The sequence below is a fragment of the Pleurodeles waltl genome, chromosome 10 (genome assembly GCF_031143425.1).
Source record: "Pleurodeles waltl isolate 20211129_DDA chromosome 10, aPleWal1.hap1.20221129, whole genome shotgun sequence".
NCBI classification, from domain to species: Eukaryota; Metazoa; Chordata; class Amphibia; order Caudata; family Salamandridae; genus Pleurodeles; species Pleurodeles waltl.
In genome coordinates this window covers 25,690,703-25,717,135 of record NC_090449.1, presented here as the reverse complement: position 1 = coordinate 25,717,135, position 26,433 = coordinate 25,690,703, and the positions used below count along the sequence as shown (strand labels likewise).

General features: G+C 48.1%; 1 protein-coding gene across 1 annotated transcript; it reads left to right on the top strand.

Moving 5' to 3' along the window:
* The first annotated feature begins 4,143 nt into the window (after positions 1-4,143).
* Positions 4,144-5,262, top strand: LOC138262295 (A-type voltage-gated potassium channel KCND1-like). The gene has a single exon (XM_069212195.1). The coding sequence runs from the start codon at positions 4,144-4,146 to the stop codon at positions 5,260-5,262; it is 1,119 nt and encodes a 372-aa protein (XP_069068296.1).
* The last annotated feature ends 21,171 nt before the right edge of the window (positions 5,263-26,433 follow it).

The following is a 26,433-nucleotide window of genomic DNA, read 5'->3' as shown; positions in this document are numbered from 1 at the left end:
TGCACAGGTCCTGTCTCCGCCTGTGGCGGTGTCTCTTCCTGCACAGGTCCTGTCTCTGCCTGTAGCAGTGTCTCTTGTTGCACAGGTGCCTGCCTCCGCCTGTAGCTGTGTCTCTTCCTGCATAGGTCCTGTCTTCGCCTGTAGCAGTGTCTCTTGTTACACAGGTCCTGTCTCCGCCTGTAGCGATGTCTCTTCCTGCACAAGTCCTGTCTCCGCCTGTACCAGTGTCTCTTCCTGCACAGGTCCTGTCTTCGCCTGTAGCGGTGTCTCTTGTTGCACAGGTCCTGTCTCCGCCTGAAGCGGTGTCTCTTGTTGCACAGGTCCTGTCTCCCCCTGTAGGGGTGTCTCTTCCTGCACAGGTCCTGTCTCCGCCTGAAGCAGTGTCTCTTCCTGCACAGGTCCTGTCTCCGCCTGAAGCAGTGTCTCTTCCTGCACAGGTCCTGTCTCTGCCTGTAGCAGTGTCTCTTGTTGCACAGGTCTGGTCTCTGCCTATAGAGGTGTCTCTCCTTGCACAGGTCTAGTCTCTGCCTGTAGTGGTGTCTCTTCTTGCACAGGTCCTGTCTCCGCGTGTAGCAGTGTCTCTTCTTGCACAGGTCCTGTCTCCGCCTGTAGCAGTGTCTCTTGTTGCACAGGTCTGGTTTCTGCCTGTAGCGGTGTCTCTTCTTGCACAGGTTGTCTCTTCCTGTAGCGATGTCTCTTCTTGCACAGGTGTGGTCTCCGCCTGTAGCAGTGTCTCTTGTTGCACAGGTCCTGTCTCTGCCTGTAGCGGTGTCTCTTGTTGCACAGGTCCTGTCTCCGCCTGTAGCAGTGTCTCTTGTTGCACAGGTCTTGTCTCCGCCTGTAGCAGTGTCTCTTGTTGCACAGGTCCTGTCTCCGCCTGTAGCGGTGTCTCTTGTTGCATAGGTCTTGTCTCCGTCTGTAGCAGTGTCTCTTGTTGCACAGGTCTTGCCTCTGCCTGTAGCGGTGTCTCTTCCTGCACAGGTCTTGTCTCCGCCTGTAGCAGTGTCTCTTCTTGCAGAGGTCCTGTCTCCGCCTGTACCAGCGTCTCTTCCTGCACAGGTCCTGTCTTCGCCTGTGGCGGTGTCTCTTCCTGCACAGGTCTGGTCTCTGCCTGTAGCGGTGTCTCTTCTTGCACAGGTTGTCTCTTCCTGTAGCGATGTCTCTTCTTGCACAGGTGTGGTCTCCGCCTGTAGCAGTGTCTCTTGTTGCACAAGTCCTGTCTCTGCCTGTAGCGGTGTCTGTTCCTGCACAGGTCCTGTCTCTGCCTGTAGCGGTGTCTCTTGTTGCACAGGTCCTGTCTCCGCCTGTAGCGATGTCTCTTCCTGCACAAGTCCTGTCTCCGCCTGTACCAGTGTCTCTTCCTGCACAGGTCCTGTCTTCGCCTGTAGCGGTGTCTCTTGTTGCACAGGTCCTGTCTCCGCCTGAAGCGGTGTCTCTTGTTGCACAGGTCCTGTCTCCCCCTGTAGGGGTGTCTCTTCCTGCACAGGTCCTGTCTCCGCCTGAAGCAGTGTCTCTTCCTGCACAGGTCCTGTCTCCGCCTGAAGCAGTGTCTCTTCCTGCACAGGTCCTGTCTCTGCCTGTAGCAGTGTCTCTTGTTGCACAGGTCTGGTCTCTGCCTATAGAGGTGTCTCTCCTTGCACAGGTCTAGTCTCTGCCTGTAGCGGTGTCTCTTCTTGCACAGGTCCTGTCTCCGCGTGTAGCAGTGTCTCTTCTTGCACAGGTCCTGTCTCCGCCTGTAGCAGTGTCTCTTGTTGCACAGGTCTGGTTTCTGCCTGTAGCGGTGTCTCTTCTTGCACAGGTTGTCTCTTCCTGTAGCGATGTCTCTTCTTGCACAGGTGTGGTCTCCGCCTGTAGCAGTGTCTCTTGTTGCACAGGTCCTGTCTCTGCCTGTAGCGGTGTCTCTTGTTGCACAGGTCCTGTCTCCGCCTGTAGCAGTGTCTCTTGTTGCACAGGTCTTGTCTCCGCCTGTAGCAGTGTCTCTTGTTGCACAGGTCCTGTCTCCGCCTGTAGCGGTGTCTCTTGTTGCATAGGTCTTGTCTCCGTCTGTAGCAGTGTCTCTTGTTGCACAGGTCTTGCCTCTGCCTGTAGCGGTGTCTCTTCCTGCACAGGTCTTGTCTCCGCCTGTAGCAGTGTCTCTTCTTGCAGAGGTCCTGTCTCCGCCTGTACCAGTGTGTCTTCCTGCACAGGTCTGGTCTCTGCCTGTAGCGGTGTCTCTTCTTGCACAGGTTGTCTCTTCCTGTAGCGATGTCTCTTCTTGCACAGGTGTGGTCTCCGCCTGTAGCAGTGTCTCTTGTTGCACAAGTCCTGTCTCTGCCTGTAGCGGTGTCTGTTCCTGCACAGGTCCTGTCTCTGCCTGTAGTGGTGTCTCTTGTTGCACAGGTCCTGTCTCCGCCTGTAGCGATGTCTCTTCCTGCACAAGTCCTGTCTCTGCCTGTAGCGGTGTCTCTTGTTGCACAGGTCCTGTCTCCGCCTGTAGCGGTGTCTCTTGTTGCACAAGTCCTGTCTCCGCCTGCAGCAGTGTCTCTTGTTGCACAAGTCCTGTCTCCGCCTGTAGCAGTGTCTCTTGTTGCACAGGTCCTGTCTCTGCCTGTAGCGGTGTCTCTTGTTGCACAGGTCCTGTCTCCGCCTGTAGCGGTGTCTCTTGTTGCACAGGTCCTGTCTCCGCCTGTAGCGGTGTCTCTTGTTGCACAAGTCCTGTCTCCGCCTGTAGCAGTGTCTGTTCCTGCACAGGTCCTGTCTCCGCCTGTAGCAGTGTTCGATACAGAATAGCGCATAGTGATCTGCTGCCCGGGGAGGGAGGGGCACCGGCAGCGAGGTGGGCAGTGCGCTACAGTGCAGGCTTGTTGGGGGAAGGGGAGCTTTATTGGCGCCCCCGTGTGGACGCGCTGCAGCGCCCCCCAGCCACGCCTCTATCCCCCGCTCCCTGCACGCCTTCGATTCTCATAAGTAATACTTCAATTTCCTGGGTGTTTTTTTATTTTATTTTTATGCGTTTCCATTTGTGAAAGGTCTGAGTTTTGTGCTTACATCTATTTTTAAATGATGAGATATCTCATTTCGGTTTATCAAGCTGTGACAAATATATTCTTAATTGTTGTTTTCAGGTATGAAATTCTCCATGATTTCGTGTCTGGTTTTAAAGGGGCGTGGGATCATAAGTTTTTATTCTCAATGTCATTCTGTTTTTAAAAATTAGTCCCTAAAAGAAGCAGATCCGTCGTTATTTCTCATTTTCAGAACCAGCTTCCTATTCATATTTTAAAGGTGCTGAATCATTTCCATGTGTTTGTGTTCAAGCTGTTTGAACCGAAAAGTTCTCATCTCATTGCTATTTATACGTGAAGCCAACCCATTCTTTTTACATTGTAACCTCGGCAAAATCTTGTTTTATCGTTGTTTTTAAGCCGCGCGAATGTGTCTCCGTGTTGAAGTGATGGGCGACCCACCCTTAAGGACGTGTCGGTAATAGTTGTTATTTTTGCCCTCGTGCCGGGCAGGGGGAGTTTGTCTGGATCCTTCCAAGAAGGCTTTGAAGGCAGCTCGCCCTTAGCCCCCCCTTCCTGCTGCACCACTTCCACTGATCCCCCCTCTTCTCTCATCTTTTTTTCTTTGCAGAGAGGCTGTCATTCGGGACACCGGGAGGATGTGCGTGCTCCACGCCTGAGGATTAATTGAAACACTTCTTGCATTCATAAGGACTGAGGGAGAGAGAGGCGGGAAGAGATCAAGGTTGAAGGAACTGGAGGAGGGGAAAAAACTGTCCATCTTGCAACTTTCAGAAAAAAAAGAAATAGCTACCAGAGCAAGCACAAGTATGAAGGCCCGGTGCTGAAGACACAGCTGTCCAGCCCTGGAGAGGCTGGAGCTCAGGTCCACGCCAGGCTTCCCATGGTCCAGGAGAAGCCCTTGTTGTGTGAGGAATGGCCATGCCTTTAGCCAATATGTTGAGCACAGCCCTTCGCTCCGTGTGAGGTGCTTGGATAGTTTGCGGGCTAGTGCGAGGGCTCCTTCTTTTGCCCCCCTCTGTATATGCATGTCTACATATGTTGCCCTTGGAATTGTGTGGCGCTTGAGGTTTGATGCGGAGACGCAGGGTCAGTGCCCGAGTGTCTTGGCTAGTCCTGCTCAGATAAACGCACAAGCATGGCGGCCGGAGTGGCGACATGGCTCCCTTTTGCAAGGGCAGCCGCCGTGGGGTGGCTGCCACTGGCCAAGAGGCCGATGCCTAAGCCGCCCAGCGACAACAAGAGACGTAGCGATGAGATCCTGGTGGTCAACGTCAGTGGCAGGAAGTTCCAGACCTGGAAGAACACGCTTGACAGGTACCCGGACACTTTGCTGGGCAGCTCGGAGAAAGAGTTCTTTTTCAACGAGGACACTCAGGAATATTTCTTTGACCGGGACCCCGAGATGTTCCGCCACATCCTGAACTTCTACAGGACGGGCAAGCTTCACTACCCTCGGCACGAGTGCATCCAGGCATTCGACGAGGAGCTCTCCTTCTACGGTATCATCCCTGAGATCATCGGGGACTGCTGCCTGGAGGAGTACAGGGACAGGAAGAAGGAGAACGCTGAGAGGCTGGCGGAGGACACCGAGGCCGAGATGGCCACCGACACCCCACTGCCTCCCGACAGTACATTCCGCCAGCGGCTTTGGCGGGCCTTCGAGAACCCACACACCAGCACCATGGCCCTGGTCTTCTACTACGTCACTGGCTTCTTCATCGCCGTCTCGGTCATCGCTAACGTGGTGGAGACAGTGCCCTGCCGACCACCTCCCGGGCATATTAGGGAGCTCCCCTGTGGGGAGAAGTTCCAACTAGCCTTCTTCTGCATGGACACGGCCTGCGTGCTCATCTTCACCTTCGAGTACCTGATGAGACTCTTTGCGGCCCCCAGCCGTTGCAAGTTCATGCGCAGCGTCATGAGCATCATTGACGTGGTGGCCATCATGCCCTACTACATTGGGCTCGTCATGCCAGAGAATGAGGATGTCAGCGGGGCCTTCGTCACTCTCCGAGTCTTCCGGGTGTTCCGGATCTTTAAATTCTCCCGCCACTCCCAGGGTCTCCGGATTTTGGGATACACACTCAAGAGCTGCGCTTCCGAGTTGGGCTTCCTCTTGTTCTCCCTCACCATGGCTATTATCATCTTTGCCACCGTCATGTTCTATGCCGAGAAGGGCACCAGCAAAACCAACTTCACCAGCATCCCTGCTGCTTTCTGGTACACAATCGTCACCATGACCACCCTGGGGTAAGTCACGCTTTTCTGTTTAATCTCTTGTGCTGATGCATGCCAGTGTCTTACCGCAGGGGCTAAAGGCAGGGAGTGTGTGTTAGAGGTGACTGCTGCTGTAGTTCTGTTTGTAGGTCAGCTTGGTTACAAGCTTTCCATGGTGACTCACCATGAGAGGTTGAGAGAGGAGAACCTGGGGTACAAGAGGGATTCAGGACTGCATTGCTTGTTGAAGGTTTTTGACCCAGTGCATCAGTTTAAGACTGAGAAACGCGTGCGTGGGCCAGAAAGTAATCTGCTTACTCATAACATTGGCATGCAGTAGCTAAGTCTTATTTTTCTTCAAGAGCAAAACTATTCAAATTGGCACTGACATGCGCAGTTAGGGCATTGTGATTTGTTCTTTGCAGTGTTTGGGAGAACCAAGCAGGTGAGCTGTTTGCTCACGTATTTGACGTAGTTAAACTGGATTGTATGAAGCAGTTTGTTCTGTTCTTGGTGCCTCTTTATATAAAGAAATCAAGTGTGCCGCCACCCCCACCCCACAACAGGTCTTCCTATCAAGCTGTGCTGTGCATGAGGCCCGCAGGCCAGCACTCTGGTGCAGGTCCATAAATTGTTGATGGTACGTGGTGGCCATATTTAGAAATCCGGTTTCGAACCTGAGCTCAAATGTTTGTTCAGAAAACTCAAGAGGGAGCTCCGGTTCAATGGGAGTTTGTTCAAAGTGGACCTCGTGGCCTCCAAAGGGGTCATACAAAAGTCAATGTGGATTAGGGTTTGTTATTAAAAAAAAAAGCATGGCATGATTTGCTTGTGAGCTGTGGGCCGCAGAAAGCGCTGTGTGGAGCTAGTCTCGTCATCCAGGAGCCTGATCTCCGACGCTTTTGTTGGGCCAGACCCAGCCACTGCTATCTGTGATGGAAGATGGAGGGTGGTGGTCGGTGCTGTCTGTTGTCCACTCGGCATGGCTGAAGAATGGCCCAGGGCAGCCGAGTTAAACTCTTCTCTGTTTGCTAGAATCTGTTTCTCATCAGGCATTGGTTCATTGTTAACTTGCCCCTCAGAGGTAGTGCAACCTGTCAAGATGTGTGCTGCAGATCACCTGACGCTAAGGGACCGAGTGGCTTATAGGGACATGGTGACTCTGACTGTCAGGCTGGCACGCGACTGACTGCCCGGGCCACGCCAGCCTGTCAAGAACTCGCCCAGTTTCTTCATAGGCATCAGCTTCAGCGAGTTGCGACCGCACCGCCAGGAAAAATAACACATGTAAACGGCTGTCTGTTAAAAATTGACGACAGTCCCATCTCATTCGCCAGAAACAGCTTTTAGTTAAAGCACATATAATGGCTCAATTATTCCCAAGTGCTAAAGAAACTTGATAGATGCTGCATTGCATCGCCGCTTGTCTCTGGGGCACACGATGGCAGTGGCTGGCATCACACAGCAGGGGCTGAGAGGTGCCCGTGGGTGTTTGTTACACATAGCCCCAAGTTCAGATTCCTTCCTCTCGCCAGTCTTTTCACTGTCTCGCCTGTTACCTGGCACCTTCCAAAGCAATGAAAGAATTGGTGCCAGGATACCCGCGTGGTAAGTGTGAAGCCACCAGGTCTGTCCACTCCAACCAACCTCTCACTGCAAACACTTGTTCCCAAGGAGAAGGCTCAACGTAAAGATGCTTCTGTTTTTCAAGAGGTAAAGTGACTTGATGTAGTGGGCATTGCTTCTCAGATACAAGCCTCTACTGGTTGTACAGAGGCCTCTGGGGGCGGATGTGTTTTGAAAGGGGAAGGGAAGGCACCTGACGGGAGTGGAGGGGTCCACAGAGTGACATCCTGCTAGAATATTTCACAGGCCAAGACGTCAATGAAGTAAGAAAAAACATGAACTTTCTGATGCAGGGTAGGGATTTGGGCCTGAAGCCTCTTACTTGTTTCACCCTTGACCCCAGATCACTTGGTTGTTTGGTTTCCATTTTATGCGTTTTAAAAAGTGACAGCTGAAGATATCGCCCAACCCTGGATTTGTTCACCCGAATTCATGGCTGCTGAGGGAGTGAGGAATCCTGATAGGGAGCGAAGAGACTGTCCTACGGAATGGGGGTGGGAATAGTGACAATCTGAAGCGCTTGGGGTCTCGAACTGTTTCTAAGTCTGGCGTCTGCACGAGAGACCACTCACCACGAACCCAACATTAGGTTCTGCTCACTGACCAGGAACAATTTTGCCTTTCCTTAAGACTCAAGAGGCAAGTACACGAACACCGCATGAAAGCTGTAAAATGAATAGATGAATGAGGAACAACCCCAGGACCAAGCTAGGATTTGCATCTGAGAATTTGCTTGAAATATACTCTAGTACGAACTAGCAAAGAGATAACATGCTAGAGCAGCATCAGGAGAGCGCGGAAATGCAGAGTAGTACGGAGGAAGAAACGCTGGCCGGTGTGCAGTATTGTAACTTTCATATAGCGCTTACTAACCCAATGTAGGACACTAAAGCACTTGCCGGCGTGGGTAGCATGCTACAGCAGGTAAGGTGTGTGGTTGGAGGTGTGTTGGAAGTGTACTGAACCTGTGTTGGACGTGTTTCTATGTCATGAAGGATGACCACTGAGTTGGGGTCATCGCTCATAAGACACAGCGCTTAGCAGTGGAATGGGTGAAGAAATGAGAAAGACGGGTGCAAAGTTTATTGTTTTTGGTTAGTTTGCAGCTTTGAGCATGCCTTCACATCTCTTTATGGTACTTCCTACTATTCCTAGGCTGGTTACTGCACAGATTTGGTCATTCTGAGATTTTTGTTTTTGTTTATGGTCCTGAGCAGGTATACTTTGGAGGAGGAGATATTCAGGAGTTTCTGTGGGGATGGATTTTGTTGTAGTCATCTCCTATATGAATATTATTGCCCTCAAACCATGTAGGTATTTGGGACCAGCATTGGTGGACTAAATTAGAGTTCTTTGGTGGCCAGTGGTATGCAGCAGATCGCTTCATTTATTTTACTTCGTTTAAAGGACTGTGTCCATTTCCACCCCAGGGCTTGCTGCCCCATCCACAGGTCCTCCACCTAGCGGGAGGCTCTCGCAAGGGAAGCACAAGATCAGAGTCTATTATTGTTACTCAGGTCTTCAAACATCACAGGTCACCGTTCCCACAGCTTGGTGTCATTGTACAGGGCCAATCCCAAGAACCGCTGGGATGCGCCAGTTTTTGTACTTTTTGGCCTCCCAGCACTGTCTCCGTTTTGAATGTAAGAATTCACTACCAAAAGAAGCACAATCAAGTTGCATAGTATGAGGGTGAGATCGTCTTGGTGTGAGGTTGGGAAACATGCCTGGGGTATAGTCTTGCTGTTTCCACAAATTCCTGACCTTCCTGTGACCTGACCTTCTGCCTATACTATAGATTTCCAGTTTGAACATCTTACCCTGTGAGTCGCTGGCTTGTGTCCATATGCATCTTTGGATATTTTTACTACTGCACCTGCAACTATTTCTGCTACAATAAGACTGTAAAATGTGCTTATATGACTTTAAGAGATAAAGGGCTCCTGAGAAGTCTGTCCCCTCACAACCCACTTATCCTGTGCCTTGCTCCTGCTGGTTCTCTGAATTTACATATATTGGTAGGTTGAGGTACTTGTAATGCCCACTGTGCAAGCTCAAGGCGCACAGTAAGGTATTGTCCGTGTATCAGTTATGATTTGTAGTTAGGAAGAAGGATCCTTTTAGGGCCATTCATATTGCCCACTCTCGCAAGGGTTCTTCAAGGGATTTCTGAAGACAGCATGAATGAAGATGTGCGTGATGTTCTTTCCTGCACAACTGAGTCTGTGGTTCAGTCAATTTCTATGGGGTTTATTTGTTTGGTAAGAGAGGACGGTCCCACAGAATGCTGTGAACGCTGTGGTGATATTTGACTAACAGAGAGTCAACAGATTGTTTTCAGAGTTCAGCTTACTGGCACAAGGGTTTTTCATCTGATCACATTTTCGAATAAGGCATCGCCTCTGTGGCCAAGGGAGGGCAAATTTGGTTAGACCAATTTGGAAGAGAGAGAGAAAGGGAGGGTGCACCATGTTTATCATCACCTGGAACGAAGGGGAGATATAGGAGGCACCAATTAGCACTTTTTCCTTTGTAGCTATAAGGTGAGGTTCCATCCCAGCCACTTTCCCAAGCTGTTTGCTTCTGTTTGGGAAGTAATAAGAACACAGCCTGGTCAAAGCTCTGAATGTAGTGTGTCTGAGCATTTAGTGTCTCAAGTAGCAGAGAGTGACAGGTTAGCTGCAGTACATTCATCGAATGAAGGCATATTGTAGGAAGAATTACCAGATGTGACAATAATTTCAAGTTTGTAACACATTATGGAGGTGTGACATAGGACTAAGGATTGAGTGATTACATATCTCAGGTTGTTACACACCCACATAGATGACTAGATTTTTTAATTCTTGACAAAAGACAGGCACGACAAGTTTAAATCTTTGTAGTCATCAAGTCGCAGCAGATCATACTGACGTCCTTGTGGGGACAGGTACTCTCGAGGATAAAGTCAGTGACGAAGGATGTGACTGATGCGAGACGCAAGCCTACAAAGTCAGGGAGAGCAGTGAGATGTCAGCAAAGTCACAGTCATCTGGGGAATACAGATTTGTCTTGGAAGTGTTGTCTGAGGCCTCTATTGAATAAGGAGATGGAATAAGCATTTCCTATATGTGCGGGGAGAAGGTTTTAAATTTAGGGTGGCTTGAATGAGAAGTAATATTTCAGTTCTGACCCTTCTAATCTTTGTGCTTCAGTCTTCTACAAGGCATGACCTCGCTGATCCATATTGATGCTGGAACCTGGAGTGTCTGAGAGAGATATTTAGAGGTGGTAAGCTTCGTAAAACAGGCTGTTTTTCAAGCAGTAGGTAGTTCCTCTGGGAGACATCCGAGGGATAATGGGGCAGTGGTGCTGCGCTCGCTGCTGTTTGTGATACAGACCATGCACTCAGCTGTGTGCAGGACCCCTTGAGACCTGGCGGGTTAGATTTGTGATCTCCATTCTTCTAGAGCATTTTTACGGCCATTATACGAGGCATATCTAGGGCTTGGACCGTCATCTTAAGGTCCTGTTTAGGGAGTCAAGGTTTGAGATTCCAGAATACTTGAAATCCAACATTTTGGTCAACTCCTTGACATACAGGTCAGGATGGAGTCATCAGTGGAGTGTGAAGGCTAGGTATGTATAAGAAGTAAAGAGCATATTTACAAGCAGCTTGCGCTGCAGGTGTGTCACTTTTTGTGACGCTCCGGTGGTACATTGTGCAGGCCCATATCTACAAGGCCACGCAAAGCCACTTTGTGTGGCTTTTCAGGACCTTGTAGGTATGAAGTAAGGCAACACAGTGCACGTCTCTGCATTGCCTTACCCTGCATCGAAGAGGCGTTTCTGGGCGCTGTGGTGGGTTTTCCCACACAACCACAATGGACTTTGATGCATTCTCACATATACAAGGATTTGTAAACCTTAGGATGCGTCAAAAGCCTACGCCGCTCCAGGTGAGGCGTAACAAGGAGAAATAACTTTATTTCTCCTATTTATTAACTCTTTTAGCACACCTAGAAAGAGGAAAGCACCTCCATTGATTGTTCTTGTGCAGGAAGGCGCCCCTTCCCGCACAAAAACAATCACTGCTACAACACAGACACCCTCACACCGTGGTGGAAGGGTGCCAGCCTTGACGCCTGGCAGTCAGTTTTGCACCAGCAAAGTGGAAAAGGACAGGAATGTGCTTTATCTCACAGATACAGCACGTTCCTGCCCTCTTCTTTTGACGCACGGCAGTGCAGCGAGACGCCGTATGGTGACATCCTGCGCCAAAATATCGTAAATAAGCCCCACAGTGTTTTAGGAGAGTGGTTTATGGCTTATAGTTACCTTTCCTTCAGATTGTAGGGTGGTTGTGCACTGTGGGGACCCTAGAGTGGTTATTCACTTCTCTACAGACCTAGATATTTATGGAGGTAGCATCACGGCACCGGGCATCCCGAGGGTGTGTTGTACACTGACTTTGTAGTCACTAGTGCAGCCGTAGGTCGACGCTGAAGAGAAGCGGGGGAGAGCAGAGCTCCACTGCACTGCATGTTGCAATGCATAATTCACTTCGTGGTGAGGGAGGAGAACGTATCTCCTTTTTTCTTGCTGTGCATTTGATCTAGAAAGAGATGCCTTGTAGAAGTGATGTGGCTGAGAAGCCCCTTCACCCTGGAAGCCATTTGCGTGAGTTGTCGGTGAGATCCAGGTGGGAATGGCTCTGTCGACTTCCATCATGTGCTCATACCCAGGAGGTCTCGACAGGTCTTAGGAAGAAGAGTAAGCCTGACCAAACATTATCAGAGGAAGCTCTTAGAGCACAAAGTAATGCATCTTAGGAAAAATCAATATATGAGTTGATTAAACATTTACATGCTATATTTACTGAGGATGGAGATATAAAGGATTATTTTTTCAGATAGTCTAAAATATGCGTTTCAGTGAAATGTGAGTCTTTATCCAATGTAGAAACAATGAATCAAATATTTGCCAATAAGCAATTGAACTGTATTTTGATCCTAGCTTTGAAAATGCCCTCAAAAAGCATTTGCAGAAGCGAGCCTCTTTGTGGTAAAGGGATGGATATGCAAAGGCCTGCTTTAATGTTATGTTGACCCTGTATCAAGCTGGAATGATGCATCTACGAAGAGTGGTGAGAGATGCTGATCCTAACCACAGACGGGCACCTTAGCCTTTATTCTGAAATAAAAGTTTTTTTGTTATCGTATTACGAAAGTGAAACAACCAGTTAAAAGGTCGATCGATTCTGGGGTTAGATGGATTTAGGTATCTCGCTCTTTCTGTGGCTGGGAATAATTTACAAGTATATGAAAGTGCTGCAGGACGCCCGGACCTATATTAAACTGTTGTTTAACTTTGTTCTGGTGTGCATGTTAGGTAGCAGGTAGGCGGGTGGGTGGCGATCAATGGTTCCTGTGCTGGGAGGCTGAGCTGCTTCCTTTTTCTAGAACTTTAATGTCCGAGGAAGATCGCTAGGCATGTGTTTTAGGAATGTGGTTACCTAAAGCAAAATAATACGTGCAGGAAATCTTATAGTATTACATCCGTGAGGCATTGGAGTATCTTAAAGTTCTGAGAAAGGCTTAGTTATGTTTTTTTGATAAACTGCAGAAGCATTAAAACATTTTTACTTGACCTGCGTCAGAATCAGCACTCACTGGCACGATCTGAGCAGAGCGGCGAAGGCTGAGGGCACAGTGAGATGGATCCCTCACCTCCTTCGTAACCAGTGTCCCCGGGGTGGTCAGTCGCACCAGAGTGCAAAAAGTGCCTCGAAACCAGGGACTGACTAGGCCAGTGTCACCTCCTGTGAGAGTGTAGAGTCTAAGTGGGGGCTCACTGCCACCTATGTGAGCAACCTTAACGGGTATTGGTTGGCATGACAGTGAGAACCTGAGCAGACCTTCACTGGCACCCCAATCAGCAGCCTGAGTGCCCAGGGGTCCACCGTACACGCTTTGTTTCATGCATGGAAGACTCTTCTGGACATAGTGTTTGTGAAAAGCAGGTGCATTCCATACCAGGGAAACATGTGAGGTGCATTCCATACCAGGGAAACATGTGAGGTACATTCCATACAAGGGAAACATGTGAGGTACATTCCATACAAAGGAAACATTTGAGGTGCATTCCATACCAGGGAAACATATGAGGTACATTCCATACAAGGGAAACATGTGAGGTGCATTCCATACCAGGGAAACATATGAGGTGCATTCCATACCAGGGAAACATATGAGGTACATTCCATACAAGGGAAACATGTGAGGTGCATTCCATACAAGGGAAACATGTGAGGTGCATTCCATACCAGGGAAACATATGAGGTACCCTGATCAGGGTTTGAGGCTGTATCACGAAGTCGTGTCAAAGAAGCAATTTCCCTCATATGCTGATTATTATTTGTAGATATGCCCTTTCTTTGCAGCTCCTGCCATACATGACTATGTGGCAGAGAAAGGACAAGCACTCCAGGTAGTCAGACCCCCCTCACACTCCCACGGTGCAACTCTACCTCATTGGGTGGATCCAAGCTAGCTACTTCTCTGTGACACTGGTACTTGCATTTATCACTTGCCGTCCAGTGCTGGGGCCTTTCACATTTTATGGCCTGGTTTGGCATATTTAGAGCACGTCAGTCTAGTAAAGATCTAATGTTGGAGAAGTGTATTTGTTTATTTTCCTTGCACAAAAGCACTCATGAGAGAGTTGACGCCATCATCATCTGTGACTGAAACCTACCAAAGACCTCTCCATGCAGGAGAAAATCAGTCTGTAGAATATGAAGGAGATGACTCCAGTAGGAGCTGAGATGAAGCAGATCTCCATTGGTGGGATCTAAGACCATGCAACTTGCTAGCATCTTTGTCCCACCACCTGCACAGGCACTTTTTTGCTCAGAAGCAAAAGATAGGTGGGCCTCTGTTGCTGGTGACCTGTTCTTCCTGGACAGGCCTTCAGTAACAAGGTTGTTCTCTTCCAGTTGACGTGGAACCTTCTCTCGCTGAGTCTATCGGTATCACCAGGGTACCTTTCAATTCTAACTTGCAGCTCCTGTGTCCGAGGTTCCCTCACACTATTAAGACTAGGACTGCGGGGCCTCTGCCAGATAATATAAAAGGATACCTTCTTGGCCTCAAGTTGTGCATGGATCCATGGGGTTTACGAAGAAGTAATCAGGATGTCACTGAACCAGTGTTTAATTTGCAAACAATTAAGTACCAGGGCCAAAGGTATTACTCATTGGTCCACTGTAGGTGACACAACCCATGTCACTTTAAACTGCAGATTTAAGTTCAAGTTTTATCATTTGTTTAAAGACGCAATAAATAGTTTAAAGCTCAATTAATTAATGTTGCTTAAAAATAAATGCACAGTGCCAACAGGTGGTGCTTTCTCATAAATATGTGCCGGTATTTACAAATAAGTACTGGTGCCGAGCCCCGGTAACCACCGGCACAAATTAAGCAATGCACTGCACTGAACCCTGATATCAGTGACCCCAGGTGAGCGCTCTGCCGACATCTGGGTCACTTACATGGCTAGATGTAGGAGCAGCAGATACTGAGCATCCGTACCACTGCAACGAGGGGGCATACTACAGAAGAATGCACAGTACACTAGAAGGCCTCAGATTCCCATAATAGGAAGAAACACAAGAAAGGCTTGGATGTTCCCATGCTCAGCTCTTCCTGCTTCTCTGGGATGATGGCGTCTGGTCCTAAGGTACGTCTGGCGATGAAGCCGCCTAGAGGTCCATCGACCACATTCATGATCACCCCAAGCTGAGCAGAGTGGAAAAGGTAGGCAAATATAGAGAAAAGGTGGCCATTTGGAGAACACAAAGAAAGGGCACTCAGAGTAAGATTCAATATGAAATGATCTCAGCCGAAATTATTCCAGCAAAAATATTTCGAAAATAATGCAAATACTGTTTAGCTATATTTTCACAAAAAGAAAATAATGTTGGCAAAGCTTTTATATTGAAACATAGAAAAAATAAAAGTACACAGGGAATACTTTTAGCTGCTCAAAACGACAAACCTTTCGTCTCAAACTAATTTATGTAACATGCTTGTTTGTACCATTACCCTGTTGCCTATCCTGGTCGTTTTGATGTCAGGAAGTAAGTTTGCTGTCAATATCAGTGTGTGTTTTTTTCACGATTGTGCAGTTGGCTGTCATCTTCTGGGCATTTAGGTCATTGGTCACAGAGCCAACCTCCCCTGCTTCCTGTAACACCGGGTCTAGGGAAAATCCATCTCGTTACGCGTTGGGCCCTCTGAGGGCCCACTAAGAAATGAGGAATTACTGAGGGAGTGAGTAATCCCGGGCCCTGGTACCATAATAGTTCCTCCAGATCTCAGAATTTCGATGGTGACTGCTGATGATGGCCCCATTGGAATCATGAGGCCGCTTGTAAAGAGGGCCCAAGCGTTAGCTGCAATGGCTAGGTCTGGCTGGTGATTTAGGGCCAGATGTAGCAAAGGTTTTTACCCATTCTGTGTCTATGGGAAAAAGTGTTCGTACATATGGCCCTTATTGCTTAAACGCGCACTTTTGCATGCATGCATGAATGATGCGATGGTGCGGAGGTAATTAGAAATCCAATGGAAGGAGACCCCGCTCAGGCAACTCCGTCGAAGCCTTTGAGTCTTGTGTACAAGAACTTCCTGAAGGAAGCCTTCAAGGTGTATCAGATGCCTTTGTCAAACTCAGTGACTCCAAAAAGAATAGCCACGAAATATAGAGTACTTACAGAGAAAACTGTGTGCTTGGCCTCACCTGATGGACGCAGCCCTGCGTAGGCTCAACAGCTGTGAGAAAAAGGTTGGGAAGTGTAGAACGGTGGAAGAATTTAGAAAGAGGCGTGAGGTGAAGTCAAGACTATACACCTTTGGTATTGTAAACCCCTTCTCTGAGCAGGAGAGCCCTGATCAATATCTGAACACAGAAAGGCCTCTCGGTCATCCGAAAGTGTCTTCTGCTGGCAAGTAGGCCCCTTTGGCCCTCCTTGCTCCTTTGGTCACTTCCTGTATTCTGGAATCTTACATGATTACTGCAATCTTTGCTGTAGAGGGTACCATGAAGGTGACTTAAGAGTTGGCTGAGCAAGTGGCTGCCTAGGCAGTGTCTCTTTTGTGAAGAATAAGTGCCAGGGCCAAAGGGCTCGCTCAGAAGCCCGCAGTCAGCTCTATCGAATGTCGGGTACCGAATACCAAGGCTGTGAAGTCTTGATTCCCCTCACACGTCCTTCATCCATCTGCAGGCACTCCCTACCCCTTTAGCTCGCTCTTTCAGGCTTTTTCATCCCTACTTCCTTTCTGTGTCATGGTTCTTCAGGTTTTCTCTTCCTCCTTATTTCCCCCATTTGTACTTTTCTCTACCTTGCTTTGGATCAAAGTCTGATGAATAGAAATGAGTGCCAGTGGGCCCCACTTTCAACCACTGGCTCAAATTAAGCACTGCTCTTGGGACTGTGTCATGCTCAAAGTAACGTGCAGGGCAGCCACATGGGCTGCGGTAGTCGCTTTTGTAGACATTCAGCATCTTACGGCTACTCTTGCCTGGACGCCCATTGTGGGCGAGTTGTGCTCAGTGTCCGGACTGAGGCCAGGAACGAGGGAATTTGTCTCTTCCTATTATTTCATCTCAGCTTTACCATCATCCCAACAACCAGAAGGAATACTCAATGGTTCCTCATTGTGCGCCATGCATGCCTATCCATAAAGATCTCTTCCTGCAGAGGAACTGGGCTTCCAATCTTTGTCAACATGTCCTTGATGAGGACTCAAGAGAAATGGAACTGAGCATGTAGGGAAGGATGCAGCCATGTTGAGTTTAAGGACCTCACATAGGAAGGCTTCCATGCTTATTTAGGTGGCAAGCAGTACACCTTCCTCGCAGGGGTGGACATTCCATAGGATGGACTCCAGAAAGAGGCTTGCCGCAGGTAGAACACTTCCTGCTGTCACTTGTAACCGAAGCAATGCGCGAGCTCTGTGTTCATTCCTAGGGAATGTCCTCATTGCACATACTGCCAAATTTAGATTACGGAGAGGGAGGGGGCAGGGTGAGAACCAGCCACCAATGCTGACGTGCCCTCCCACTCCAAAGTTGTCGGAGTGTTCTCCCAGCGTGAGGACTGGTTAATTAAGATTGCCCTTTCGTGAGTTGTATTTCTATTTAGCGCCAAGCATGCCTCCGTCGCAGCGCTTTCCAGGCCTTCAGTGAACATTATTATAATTTCTATAACCCGTCAAGCTCCAGGGGGAACTGACGCGCTTGGATATGACCGTCAGCGCCCTGCCGCCCGAGCACAAGGGTCGTGAGAGTGCAGCCACGTGTGTGCACAGATTTATGTAGCGCTTCGACAGGAGGTCCCGGTGCACAGCTCGTCCAGTCCACTCTGTGCGCTGTTTTCACTCCAGACAGTGCACATAATCTGCTGTTTCTCAGGAAACTGAACTGCTCAAAAAAGCCCAAAAGGCCTTCCATTTAGCTTTTCCTGCAGGTGGTAAGTGGCCCACTTGGGCTTCAAGCAGGCCTCTTAAGCTGCGGCAAGATCCTGTGGAGCGCCCGAGCCTCTCAGGCAGCGTCGCACAAGTGGCTGTTCACAGGTGGCAGTGTACCTCAGCGGGTGCAGCACCTGTGCCGGAGAACGGCGCCCCAGCTGCAGGCCACAGCCTGAGTCCCAGCGCCTTGTCTCTCTCACGCCCTTGGGGCTGAGCTGAAAAACTAACTTCTGTGGTTTACGAGGCCGTGAAATTGCAGGACCGCATTGACGAGCGCGGGAAAGAAGGGAGCGCTCTAATGCCTTCGAGCGCCGAGTGCCTCTCTCAGGTCTGGCCCAAACGGGGTTTGAATGCGCGGGGCCTGCGAGTCAGAACTGGGCCCCCGGTTTTATCTATTTTTTTTTTTTTAACTTTTCCGTCTGTATTTGTCGAAATTTATTTTTGGCCAGTTGTATCTGTATTTATCCATATTTATTTTGGGTTAATGAACAGTGGAGCTGCAACTAGCATATTTGTTCATTTATTCATTCTGATAAATGTCCACTCATGCCTCAGCGGTTTCAATGATATGAAAACCCACATAAAGTAAAGCAATGCACTTATATCAAAACGTACACATACTAGTATCAGACTTACGAATATCTACTCCATTTAAGCCTCTTTACTAAAATTCCTAAACGTTTTAATTCCCCTTTGCCTGTAAACCCGCACAACTATTCGCTTGGCCGCCGTAACTGACAGCATTTAGAATCACTCAAAAAACAACCAGATTTCCGTTTTTATCCACATTTAAAAATAAATATAGTCAGGAAAATAAATAGCTCCTGTCTGTATTTATCTGTAAAAATCAGTAAAAGAAAGAAAAAAGTGAGCCTTAGTAATAAGGTCGTGTGAGAAGGAATAGCATCGTTTCTAGATGCTGCCTGTAAATTCCTGCACTATCCTTGTACCAGAGTTGGTTGTAACCTTCCTTTATAATCAGTCACAGATGTAACCCATGAATAGAAGGAAAAACAACAGGACTGCCACCCACCACAGTTTCCATATTCACAGAAAGTGGCATTATAATGACTGCCCAAACCACGCCTTACCCTAGTCAGTTATGTGATTTCATGAAAAGTAAATAAAACCCCAAAAGGCATAATTTTGAACAGTGCCCATTGTTAACTGCACCTTGCAGAAAACACCATAAGCTGTCTCTCTCTTCTGCACACAGACTGTGTTTTATCAAAGTTGCACATTCATAGCAACATGATTGTGTTCCTCTTCTTTTTACCACGGGCAACTGAACAGTATAGCCCAGCATTTCACCATCTTATTTCTGTAAACGTTGTGCATTTTAAATAAAATACCCCTTTCTAACTATCTGCCAGAAAATATATTATATGTTTACTATAAAACATGATTAGCAGGTAACGTGTCATATAGTGACCTTTAGAGTGGACAGTATTCTGCAGGGTTTGTGGGCAGCAGCGTGGGCAGGGCCATCGGCCAGTCTCAGGGCTCACAGGCCTGATCCACTGAGGACGTTTCACCCCACTGCCAGCGGAGGGGTTCCACCCAGCACAGCAGGGGAGCAGTCAGCACAGGGCCTACGCGACTAGACAGGTGCAGAAAAGGGCATATTGGCCAGTTCCCCCACTTGCCCAAGAGGAAAGAAACTGTTGGGTCTGATCCCTTGCCCTCGGGTATTACCGCCAGGCTGGACAACTTCCCGCTTTAAGGGCAGGTGTACAAAGCCATTTAGCATATCCTAATGGTCTGAATCGCTATTTCGGGTCCTTAAGAAATGCCACATGGGCTTTTGGGATGTACAAAGCCATTTAGGGAATTGCACATTTCTACCCAGCGATTTCTACTGGGTAGAAATCCCATTTTGCGACTCCGAAATAGGAAATCGCAAATAGGGATTTCCTATTTGTGATTTCCAAAACATGTGTACAAACTGTTTCCTAAATACCGATTGGGCGTGTAGGAGATGCAATTACCATTGACTCCAAGACGATGGTAAGCATGTGCAATTTAAAAAAACACTCAAAGATGCTTTTTTGAAAGTGCAGTAGAGCACACACATGCCGCTAGGGCACATGTGTGCTTTACATGTGCACCATTATTTTTGGGGGGTGCAACACGGGGGGCTTATTGCCCATAACCAACCTTGGTTTTGAATTTCCCAAATAGGAAATCTCTATCAGGGAAATGCAAAATTGACACATTGGAACAATTCCTAATTGCGATTTCCTAATCTCTATTCCTACTCTGCAGGAATTGCTATTAGAAAATTAGTAAATTCATAAACGTCATTCATTTTGCATTTCCTAAATAGTGGTTCCTGTGTAGTCACTATTTAGGAAATGCAAACTTGCATTTTGATACATCTGTCCCTAAATTCAGTGTATTGGGGACCTTAGTCTCACGTTCTCTCCAGTCATCTCACCTGGATCTTCGCTGGCTAGAGCCTGTAGACCACAGAAACCCCACTTTAGAAACTGCAGCACCTCAAGAGATCTCAATAGTAAGTTTGAGATAAGACATTGAGACACAAAGAGTTATATGTCAGCTACAGACCTCTAGGCGCTGACCCGGGCAGTATTCCCAGCAGTGTGACAGAGTAGAGGTGTTTAATAGAGTGAGTTCCCCGCACTACGATAGGTCGGCGTTGACTGTCACTGGAGGGAAGAGAGGGCAAGTAGTAGCCACCCGAGGAGGCGTGCGGAAGCAGCCTTAAATATTGTCCCAGTGTCACACATCTACAAGTACATATGGTATTGAAGGGTGAACTGCAACCTCTGCACATGCAGACAACATAGCTGTCATGCAAGAGGTCATAGGAAAGGTCACTGGGCATTGTGTGCATCCTCCATATTCACCCCTTCTTCTTAAAAAGCAGTTCATTTTCAGTATATTGTCACCTTGAAATGCTACAACCCAGGTCAGATATATGCCTTAGAAGTGACTGGAGTGTTTTTAACATATCAGAGTGACAGTAGGAATGGCCCATGATGTTAATGAACGCAGTGCTTCTTTTGCCGCCTTTTTTCATTAGGAAGGTTTGCCCCCGAGAGTTTTCCAGCAGTTCTCATTTGCTGTTATCACTCAATAATCCTTTGAGACTAATATCCTTCATTGCACAGTGGGGGCACGTCTCTAATTTAGAAGGAGAACGTGCCTTTCCTTAATCCTAAAATGCCCCCTCCGCTGGGTTTGAAACAGCTCATTTGAGTACATTCTGATGCAGAGGACGTTCCACCGGTGGTCTACCACCGGCTGGTTCCTTGCCACCCTCACCCTGAGTGGGACTGTGTGTGGTGGTAGGGGAACAGGGCAGGTTTGTAGGCTGACGTACTAGAGTCTTGATACACCGGTCCACCTCAAGGACGTAAAAGTGAGACTATGCGTTGGCTTTCGTTGTTGAAAGAACCTTCTGGATCTTGCTTAGCCCCTTGACAGTGGGGGCATGCTGAGGGGGGAACATCTGGGCCCCTACTTGGTCAACATACGACTTATCACATTTGGTTCTTCCGACCTTGGAAGAGGGACTCGGTTCTGGATCCCAAATGAGGCTTTTTCACCTCCAACAATGGAGGAGAAAGTTCATGTCCTGCCACGCGTGGTCAGAGGCTTGCCTTTACTTCATTAGGATTTGTGATGTGCTAAAGCGCATAACTATTGGCCTGGGTAGTTCATGCAGTGGCAGAGCTCCAGGGTGAAATATAACTTAGCACGGTATTGTTTTTTCGGATATATGAAAAATGGATTGACGGTAATAAAGTGTGTTTTTTGTTGATGTTTCCAACATTACCTGTGCGAAAGGACAGCGGGAATGAGAGAACTTCTCTCCATCATCGGATTCATAGAAACATTGAAGGATGGAAAAAAAACATGAATCCAGCTCAACACATACTCTCTGTCCTGGTACTCTGCAAACAGGGAACCTCCGTCTCCCCCTTAATGAACAGACACACCAGCTCCAGTCAGGTGAACATATGTCAACTGCAGTGGCGGCCCGTCCTTTAGGGCGAAGGGGCCACGCCCCCCCCCTCCTTTTGCCCCCCATGAAGAGTGTCTGTCAGGCTGAACAAAGGTCAGCCTGACAGACACTCTTCATGTTCAGCTCAGACAGCCAGGAGTGAGCCATGCACAATTTGCGCAGGCTCCTGGCTGCCTGAGCTGAACTTTGCTGGGCTGAGGAGGTCACAGCTCCTATGGGCGTGACCTCCTCGGCTCAGCAAAGGTGCCTTAAGGCCCTCACCTGGGTGATGAGGAAAGCGTCACCCATTGACACTCGCCCTGGGCGCTTCAGGTTTAAGCCCTGAAGCGCCCAGGGCGAGTGTCAATCAGTGACACTTCGTTACAGAGTGGGGTGGGGTCCGCAGTCTCACTGACCCCATCCCACTCTGTGACGAGGATGGGACTGCTGCCTTCCCTCATTGGCTGACCTAAGGTCAGCCAATGAGGGATGGCAGCAGTCCCAACCCTCCTGGGACCTGGAGGCTGAAGGTAAGTGTGTGTGTGTATGTGTGTGATGTTTTAAATTGAATGTTTGGTGCGCACGTGCATGACTGAGTGTTATGTGTGTTGTTAATGGATGTTCATGCGTGTGTGCATGTGTGTGTGAAAGAACTGCAACCTCTGCACATGCAGATAACATAGCTGTCATGCAAGAGGTCATATGAAAGGTCACTGGGCATTGTGTGCATCCTTCATATTCACCCCTTCTTCTTAAAAGGAGTTCATTTTCAGTATATTGTCACCTTGAAATGCTACAACCCAGGTCAGATATATGCCTTAGAAGTGACTGGAGTGTTTTTAACATATCAGAGTGACAGTAGGAATGGCCCATGATGTTAATGAACGCAGTGCTTCTTTTGCTGCCTTTTTTCATTAGAAAGGTTTGCCCCCGAGAGTTTTCCAGCAGTTCTCATTTGCTGTTATCACTCAATAATCCTTTGAGACTAATATCCTTCATTGCACAGTGGGGGCACGTCTCTAATTTAGAAGGATAACGTGCCTTTCCTTAATCCTAAAATGCCCCCTCCGCTGGGTTTGAAACAGCTCATTTGAGTACATTCTGATGCAGAGGACGTTCCACCGGTGGTCTACCACTGGCTGGTTCCTTGCCACCCTCACCCTGAGTGGGACTGTGTGTGGTGGTAGGGGAACAGGGCAGGTTTGTAGGCTGACGTACTAGAGTCTTGATACACCGGTCCACCTCAAGGATGTAAAAGTGAGACTATCCATTGGCTTTCGTTGTTGAAAGAACCTTCTGGATCTTGCTAAGCCCCTTGACAGTGGGGGCATGCTGAGGGGGGAACATCTGGGCCCCTACTTGGTCAACATACGACTTATCACATTTGGTTCTTCCTACCTTGGAAGAGGGACTCGGTTCTGGATCCCAAATGAGGCTTTTTCACCTCCAACAATGGAGGAGAAAGTTCAAGTCCTGCCACGCGTGGTCAGAGGCTTGCCTTTACTTCATTAGGATTTGTGATGTGCTAAAGCGCATAACTATTGCCTGGGTAGTTCATGCAGTGGCAGAGCTCCAGGGTGAAATATAACTTAGCACGGTATTGTTTTTTCGGATATATGAAAAATGGATTGACGGTAATAAAGTGTGTTTTTTGTTGATGTTTCCAACATTACCTGAGCGAAAGGACAGCGGGAATGAGAGAACTTCTCTCCATCATCAGATTCATAGAAACATTGAAGGATGGAAAAAAAACATGAATCCAACTCAACACATACTCTCTGTCCTGGTACTCTGCAAACAGGGAACCTCCGTCTCCCCCTTAATGAACAGACACACCAGCTCCAGTCAGGTAAACATATGTCAACTGCAGTGGCGGCCCGTCCTTTAGGGCGAAGGGGCCACGCCCCCCCCCCCTCCTTTTGCCCCCCATGAAGAGTGTCTGTCAGGCTGAACAAAGGTCAGCCTGACAGACACTCTTCATGTTTAGCTCAGACAGCCAGGAGTGAGCCATGCACAATTTGCGCAGGCTCCTGGCTGCCTGAGCTGAACTTTGCTGGGCTGAGGAGGTCACAGCTCCTATGGGCGTGACCTCCTCGGCTCAGCCAAGGTGCCTTAAGGCCCTCACCTGGGTGACGAGGAAAGCGTCACCCATTGACACTCACCCTGGGCGCTTCAGGTTTAAGCCCTGAAGCGCCCAGGGCGAGTGTCAATCAGTGACACTTCGTCACAGAGTGGGGTGGGGTCAGCGGTCTCACTTTCCCCATCCCACTCTGTGACGAGGCTGGGACTGCTCAGTGTGTGTGTGTATGTGTGTGATGTTTTAAATTGAATGGTTGGTGCGCACGTGCATGACTGAGTGTTGTTAATGGATGTGCGTGCGTGTGTGTGTGAAAGAATGAGTGTGTGTGATCTTTTAAAATGAATGTTTGGTGCATGCGTGCATGGTTGAATGGTATCAGTGTTAATGGATGTGCGTGCGTGCGTGTGTGAAAGAATGAGTGTGTGTGATGTTTTAAAATGAATGTTTGGTGCGTGCGTGCATGTTTGAATGGTATGAGTGTTGTTAATGGATGTGCGTGCGTGCGTGTCTGTGTGTGAAAGAATGAGTGTGTGTGTGTGTTTGTGTGCTTCGCGTCTGCCCCCTCCCTCCTAAAGCTGCAGGCCGCCACTGGTCAACTGGCAGGGGCAGCTTAAGGATTTTGGGGGCCCGGGGCCAAAAGTATTTTGGGGACCCCTGTTCAGAACAGCTTTGAATGTATGATCCAATGTCGGCTCTTTGATGCCCTCTTTGGCCAGGTCACTGACAGTGCACAGGCGCACTCGTCCCAATACTACATGTGTTTACATCTAATATTTTGGGCTAGTGATGCATGTTTTAAATATTGTAAGACTGCAGCAGCACACTGATATTACTGCAAATAATGTCTGTGACCCCCTCCTATTTCTCATATGTGAGGTCCTGTTTGATCTAAAAGAAACGTTTTTATATGAATGCTGCATGAAACAAACAACTTTTTCTGCAAAAATGTCTGTAATACACTCTCACACATCACTCACATTGAAAATAAATTAAGGTATTTATAAAAAATCTGAATTATTCGCGGTGATCAAGACTTTCTGTAGATAAAGAGTTGGCTCTATGGGGCCCCCTGAAAGGATGGGCCTTGGCCCAGAGCCCACTTTGCCCAGGCCTTAGAACATCTCTGTCGACTGGCTTCAAATAGGCTTTGATTTACCGAAGAGCAGTTGATTCATATCCTGTCCCGTTTCTAAAGCATTGTATTGAAAGTTACTCGCACAGCACCTGGTCCCCGACCCCCGTCAGGTCTCACAGCCCCAGGGAGGCGTTTTCTTGACTACAGCAATGCAAAAGAGGCTGGGAAAAAGTGACTGGAGATGCATAATCGGGATATCCATGAGATTACCTTCATGCCATAAACAATTCCACTGGGATTAATAGCAGATGTAATTTATGACAAGTGGTTTCATTTATTTTTTGGTAAAACGAATTCCGTGAGCGCATGCACTTTTGGTCAATATTCACTTCACCGTTCATCCTTACAAGAACATTCAGGGCATTAAAATGCAGGACTTTCTAAAAACAAAAAATGGCGACCAAAACGACTCACAAAAAAGATGCTAAATCAGCACCCACAAGAATTCTGGGTACGCGAAGGCTGTGGCAGCCTCTTCTCAGTCAATGCTTCCAGGAGCCAAGAGGTGGTTTCACCCTTTCCTAGCAGGGAAGCCAGCGCCTGTGACGCTGCTTTTGGTAACACTCTTCAGTAATTAAGGATGGATTCACCACGCAGACACTTCATCTCCTTCTGAGAGGCCAAGAATAAAGTCTATCTTCACACCCAAAGACCCATCATGTAGACTTCAGCCTCCTGCATGACTGCACTTCAGACCCTGCCAGGCCTCACCAGAGTGATCCCCACAACCACATACTCACATGCTGAGCCCAAGTCTTCTGCAAGAGATCCTTAACACGTTCACAGACTTCTGGAGGGTTCAAGGGAACTGTCTACTTCCTCAGTACTCCCTCATGCCGAAAGGAATACTTCAACACTTCCTAGGCAGCCACCTCAGGTGCAAACAGCCTCAACCCCAAAAGCATCGCCCCCTCTCTTTGTAGCCTCATGCATTCGTCTACGCTTCCAACACAATCACAGAAGAAAATGATGTCTACATAAGAGTTTACGCCTAGTCTCATTATACCCCTTCACACAAATTCAGTTAGGTCATGTACTGACCTCCATGACATTCACGAAACTCACATCCTTCACGTTACCCATAGGTCAGACAGAGCACGCCTTGATTATTTTAGCAATAGTTTCTAATTTCACTAAGATGCTCAACATATCTACCAGCCCATGGTGTGCCTCTACTAGACTACTTGCCCCTTTAAGTCCCTCTCCGCATATCCTGCTCCTATTCCCACAGCAAAGCAAGGACTCCATCCCCTTCTCACACTAAGTAACAAAAAAACTATTTCAACATTCTCACCTCAGTACCATCTCCTTTCCCCAAGTGTATCATCACCACCTGCAAGGGACCTTTGGTCCCATTGATGGAGCCTTTAACCCGACATCAAATCTTACTTGCCGAACCTTACTCACCACAGATAGTTTACAGACTACCACCTACGTGGATTGCCACTCTGGCTACAAGAATTCTAAAACACAGAAGATATTTGACGGCAAGTGATCTACAACGCTATGACCAAGCCGACAGGCAATTCAGTGTGTTGGAACCACATGTCAGAGACCCTCCAAGGTCTGCAGTTCTACATTGGCTTCCCTTGAAATATAGCACCTGCTTCGAACGCCTCTGCATGATTCTTAGGGCATGTCACAAAAACCATTCAACTTAACTGATCAACAAAGATTCCCAATTAACCACAACCAGCCACCCCAAATAGACATTAACCAACCTTTGACCATCTCAAATTCACATTTTTAACTTATGGAAATGTAAAGCATGGTGCTACCACCCACACGCCATAGGATAGCGTTATGCAAAATCCACAAACTGTCTGTCCTATTGTGCTTGGAGCTTAGCGCTTTGAAGAGATTGCGCAAGCACCATTTACACACCCGCA

Bases quoted from the DNA above. Each gene is read 5' to 3' on its own strand.
- LOC138262295 (XM_069212195.1), top strand. From the start codon at position 4,144: ATGGCGGCCGGAGTGGCGACATGGCTCCCTTTTGCAAGGGCAGCCGCC.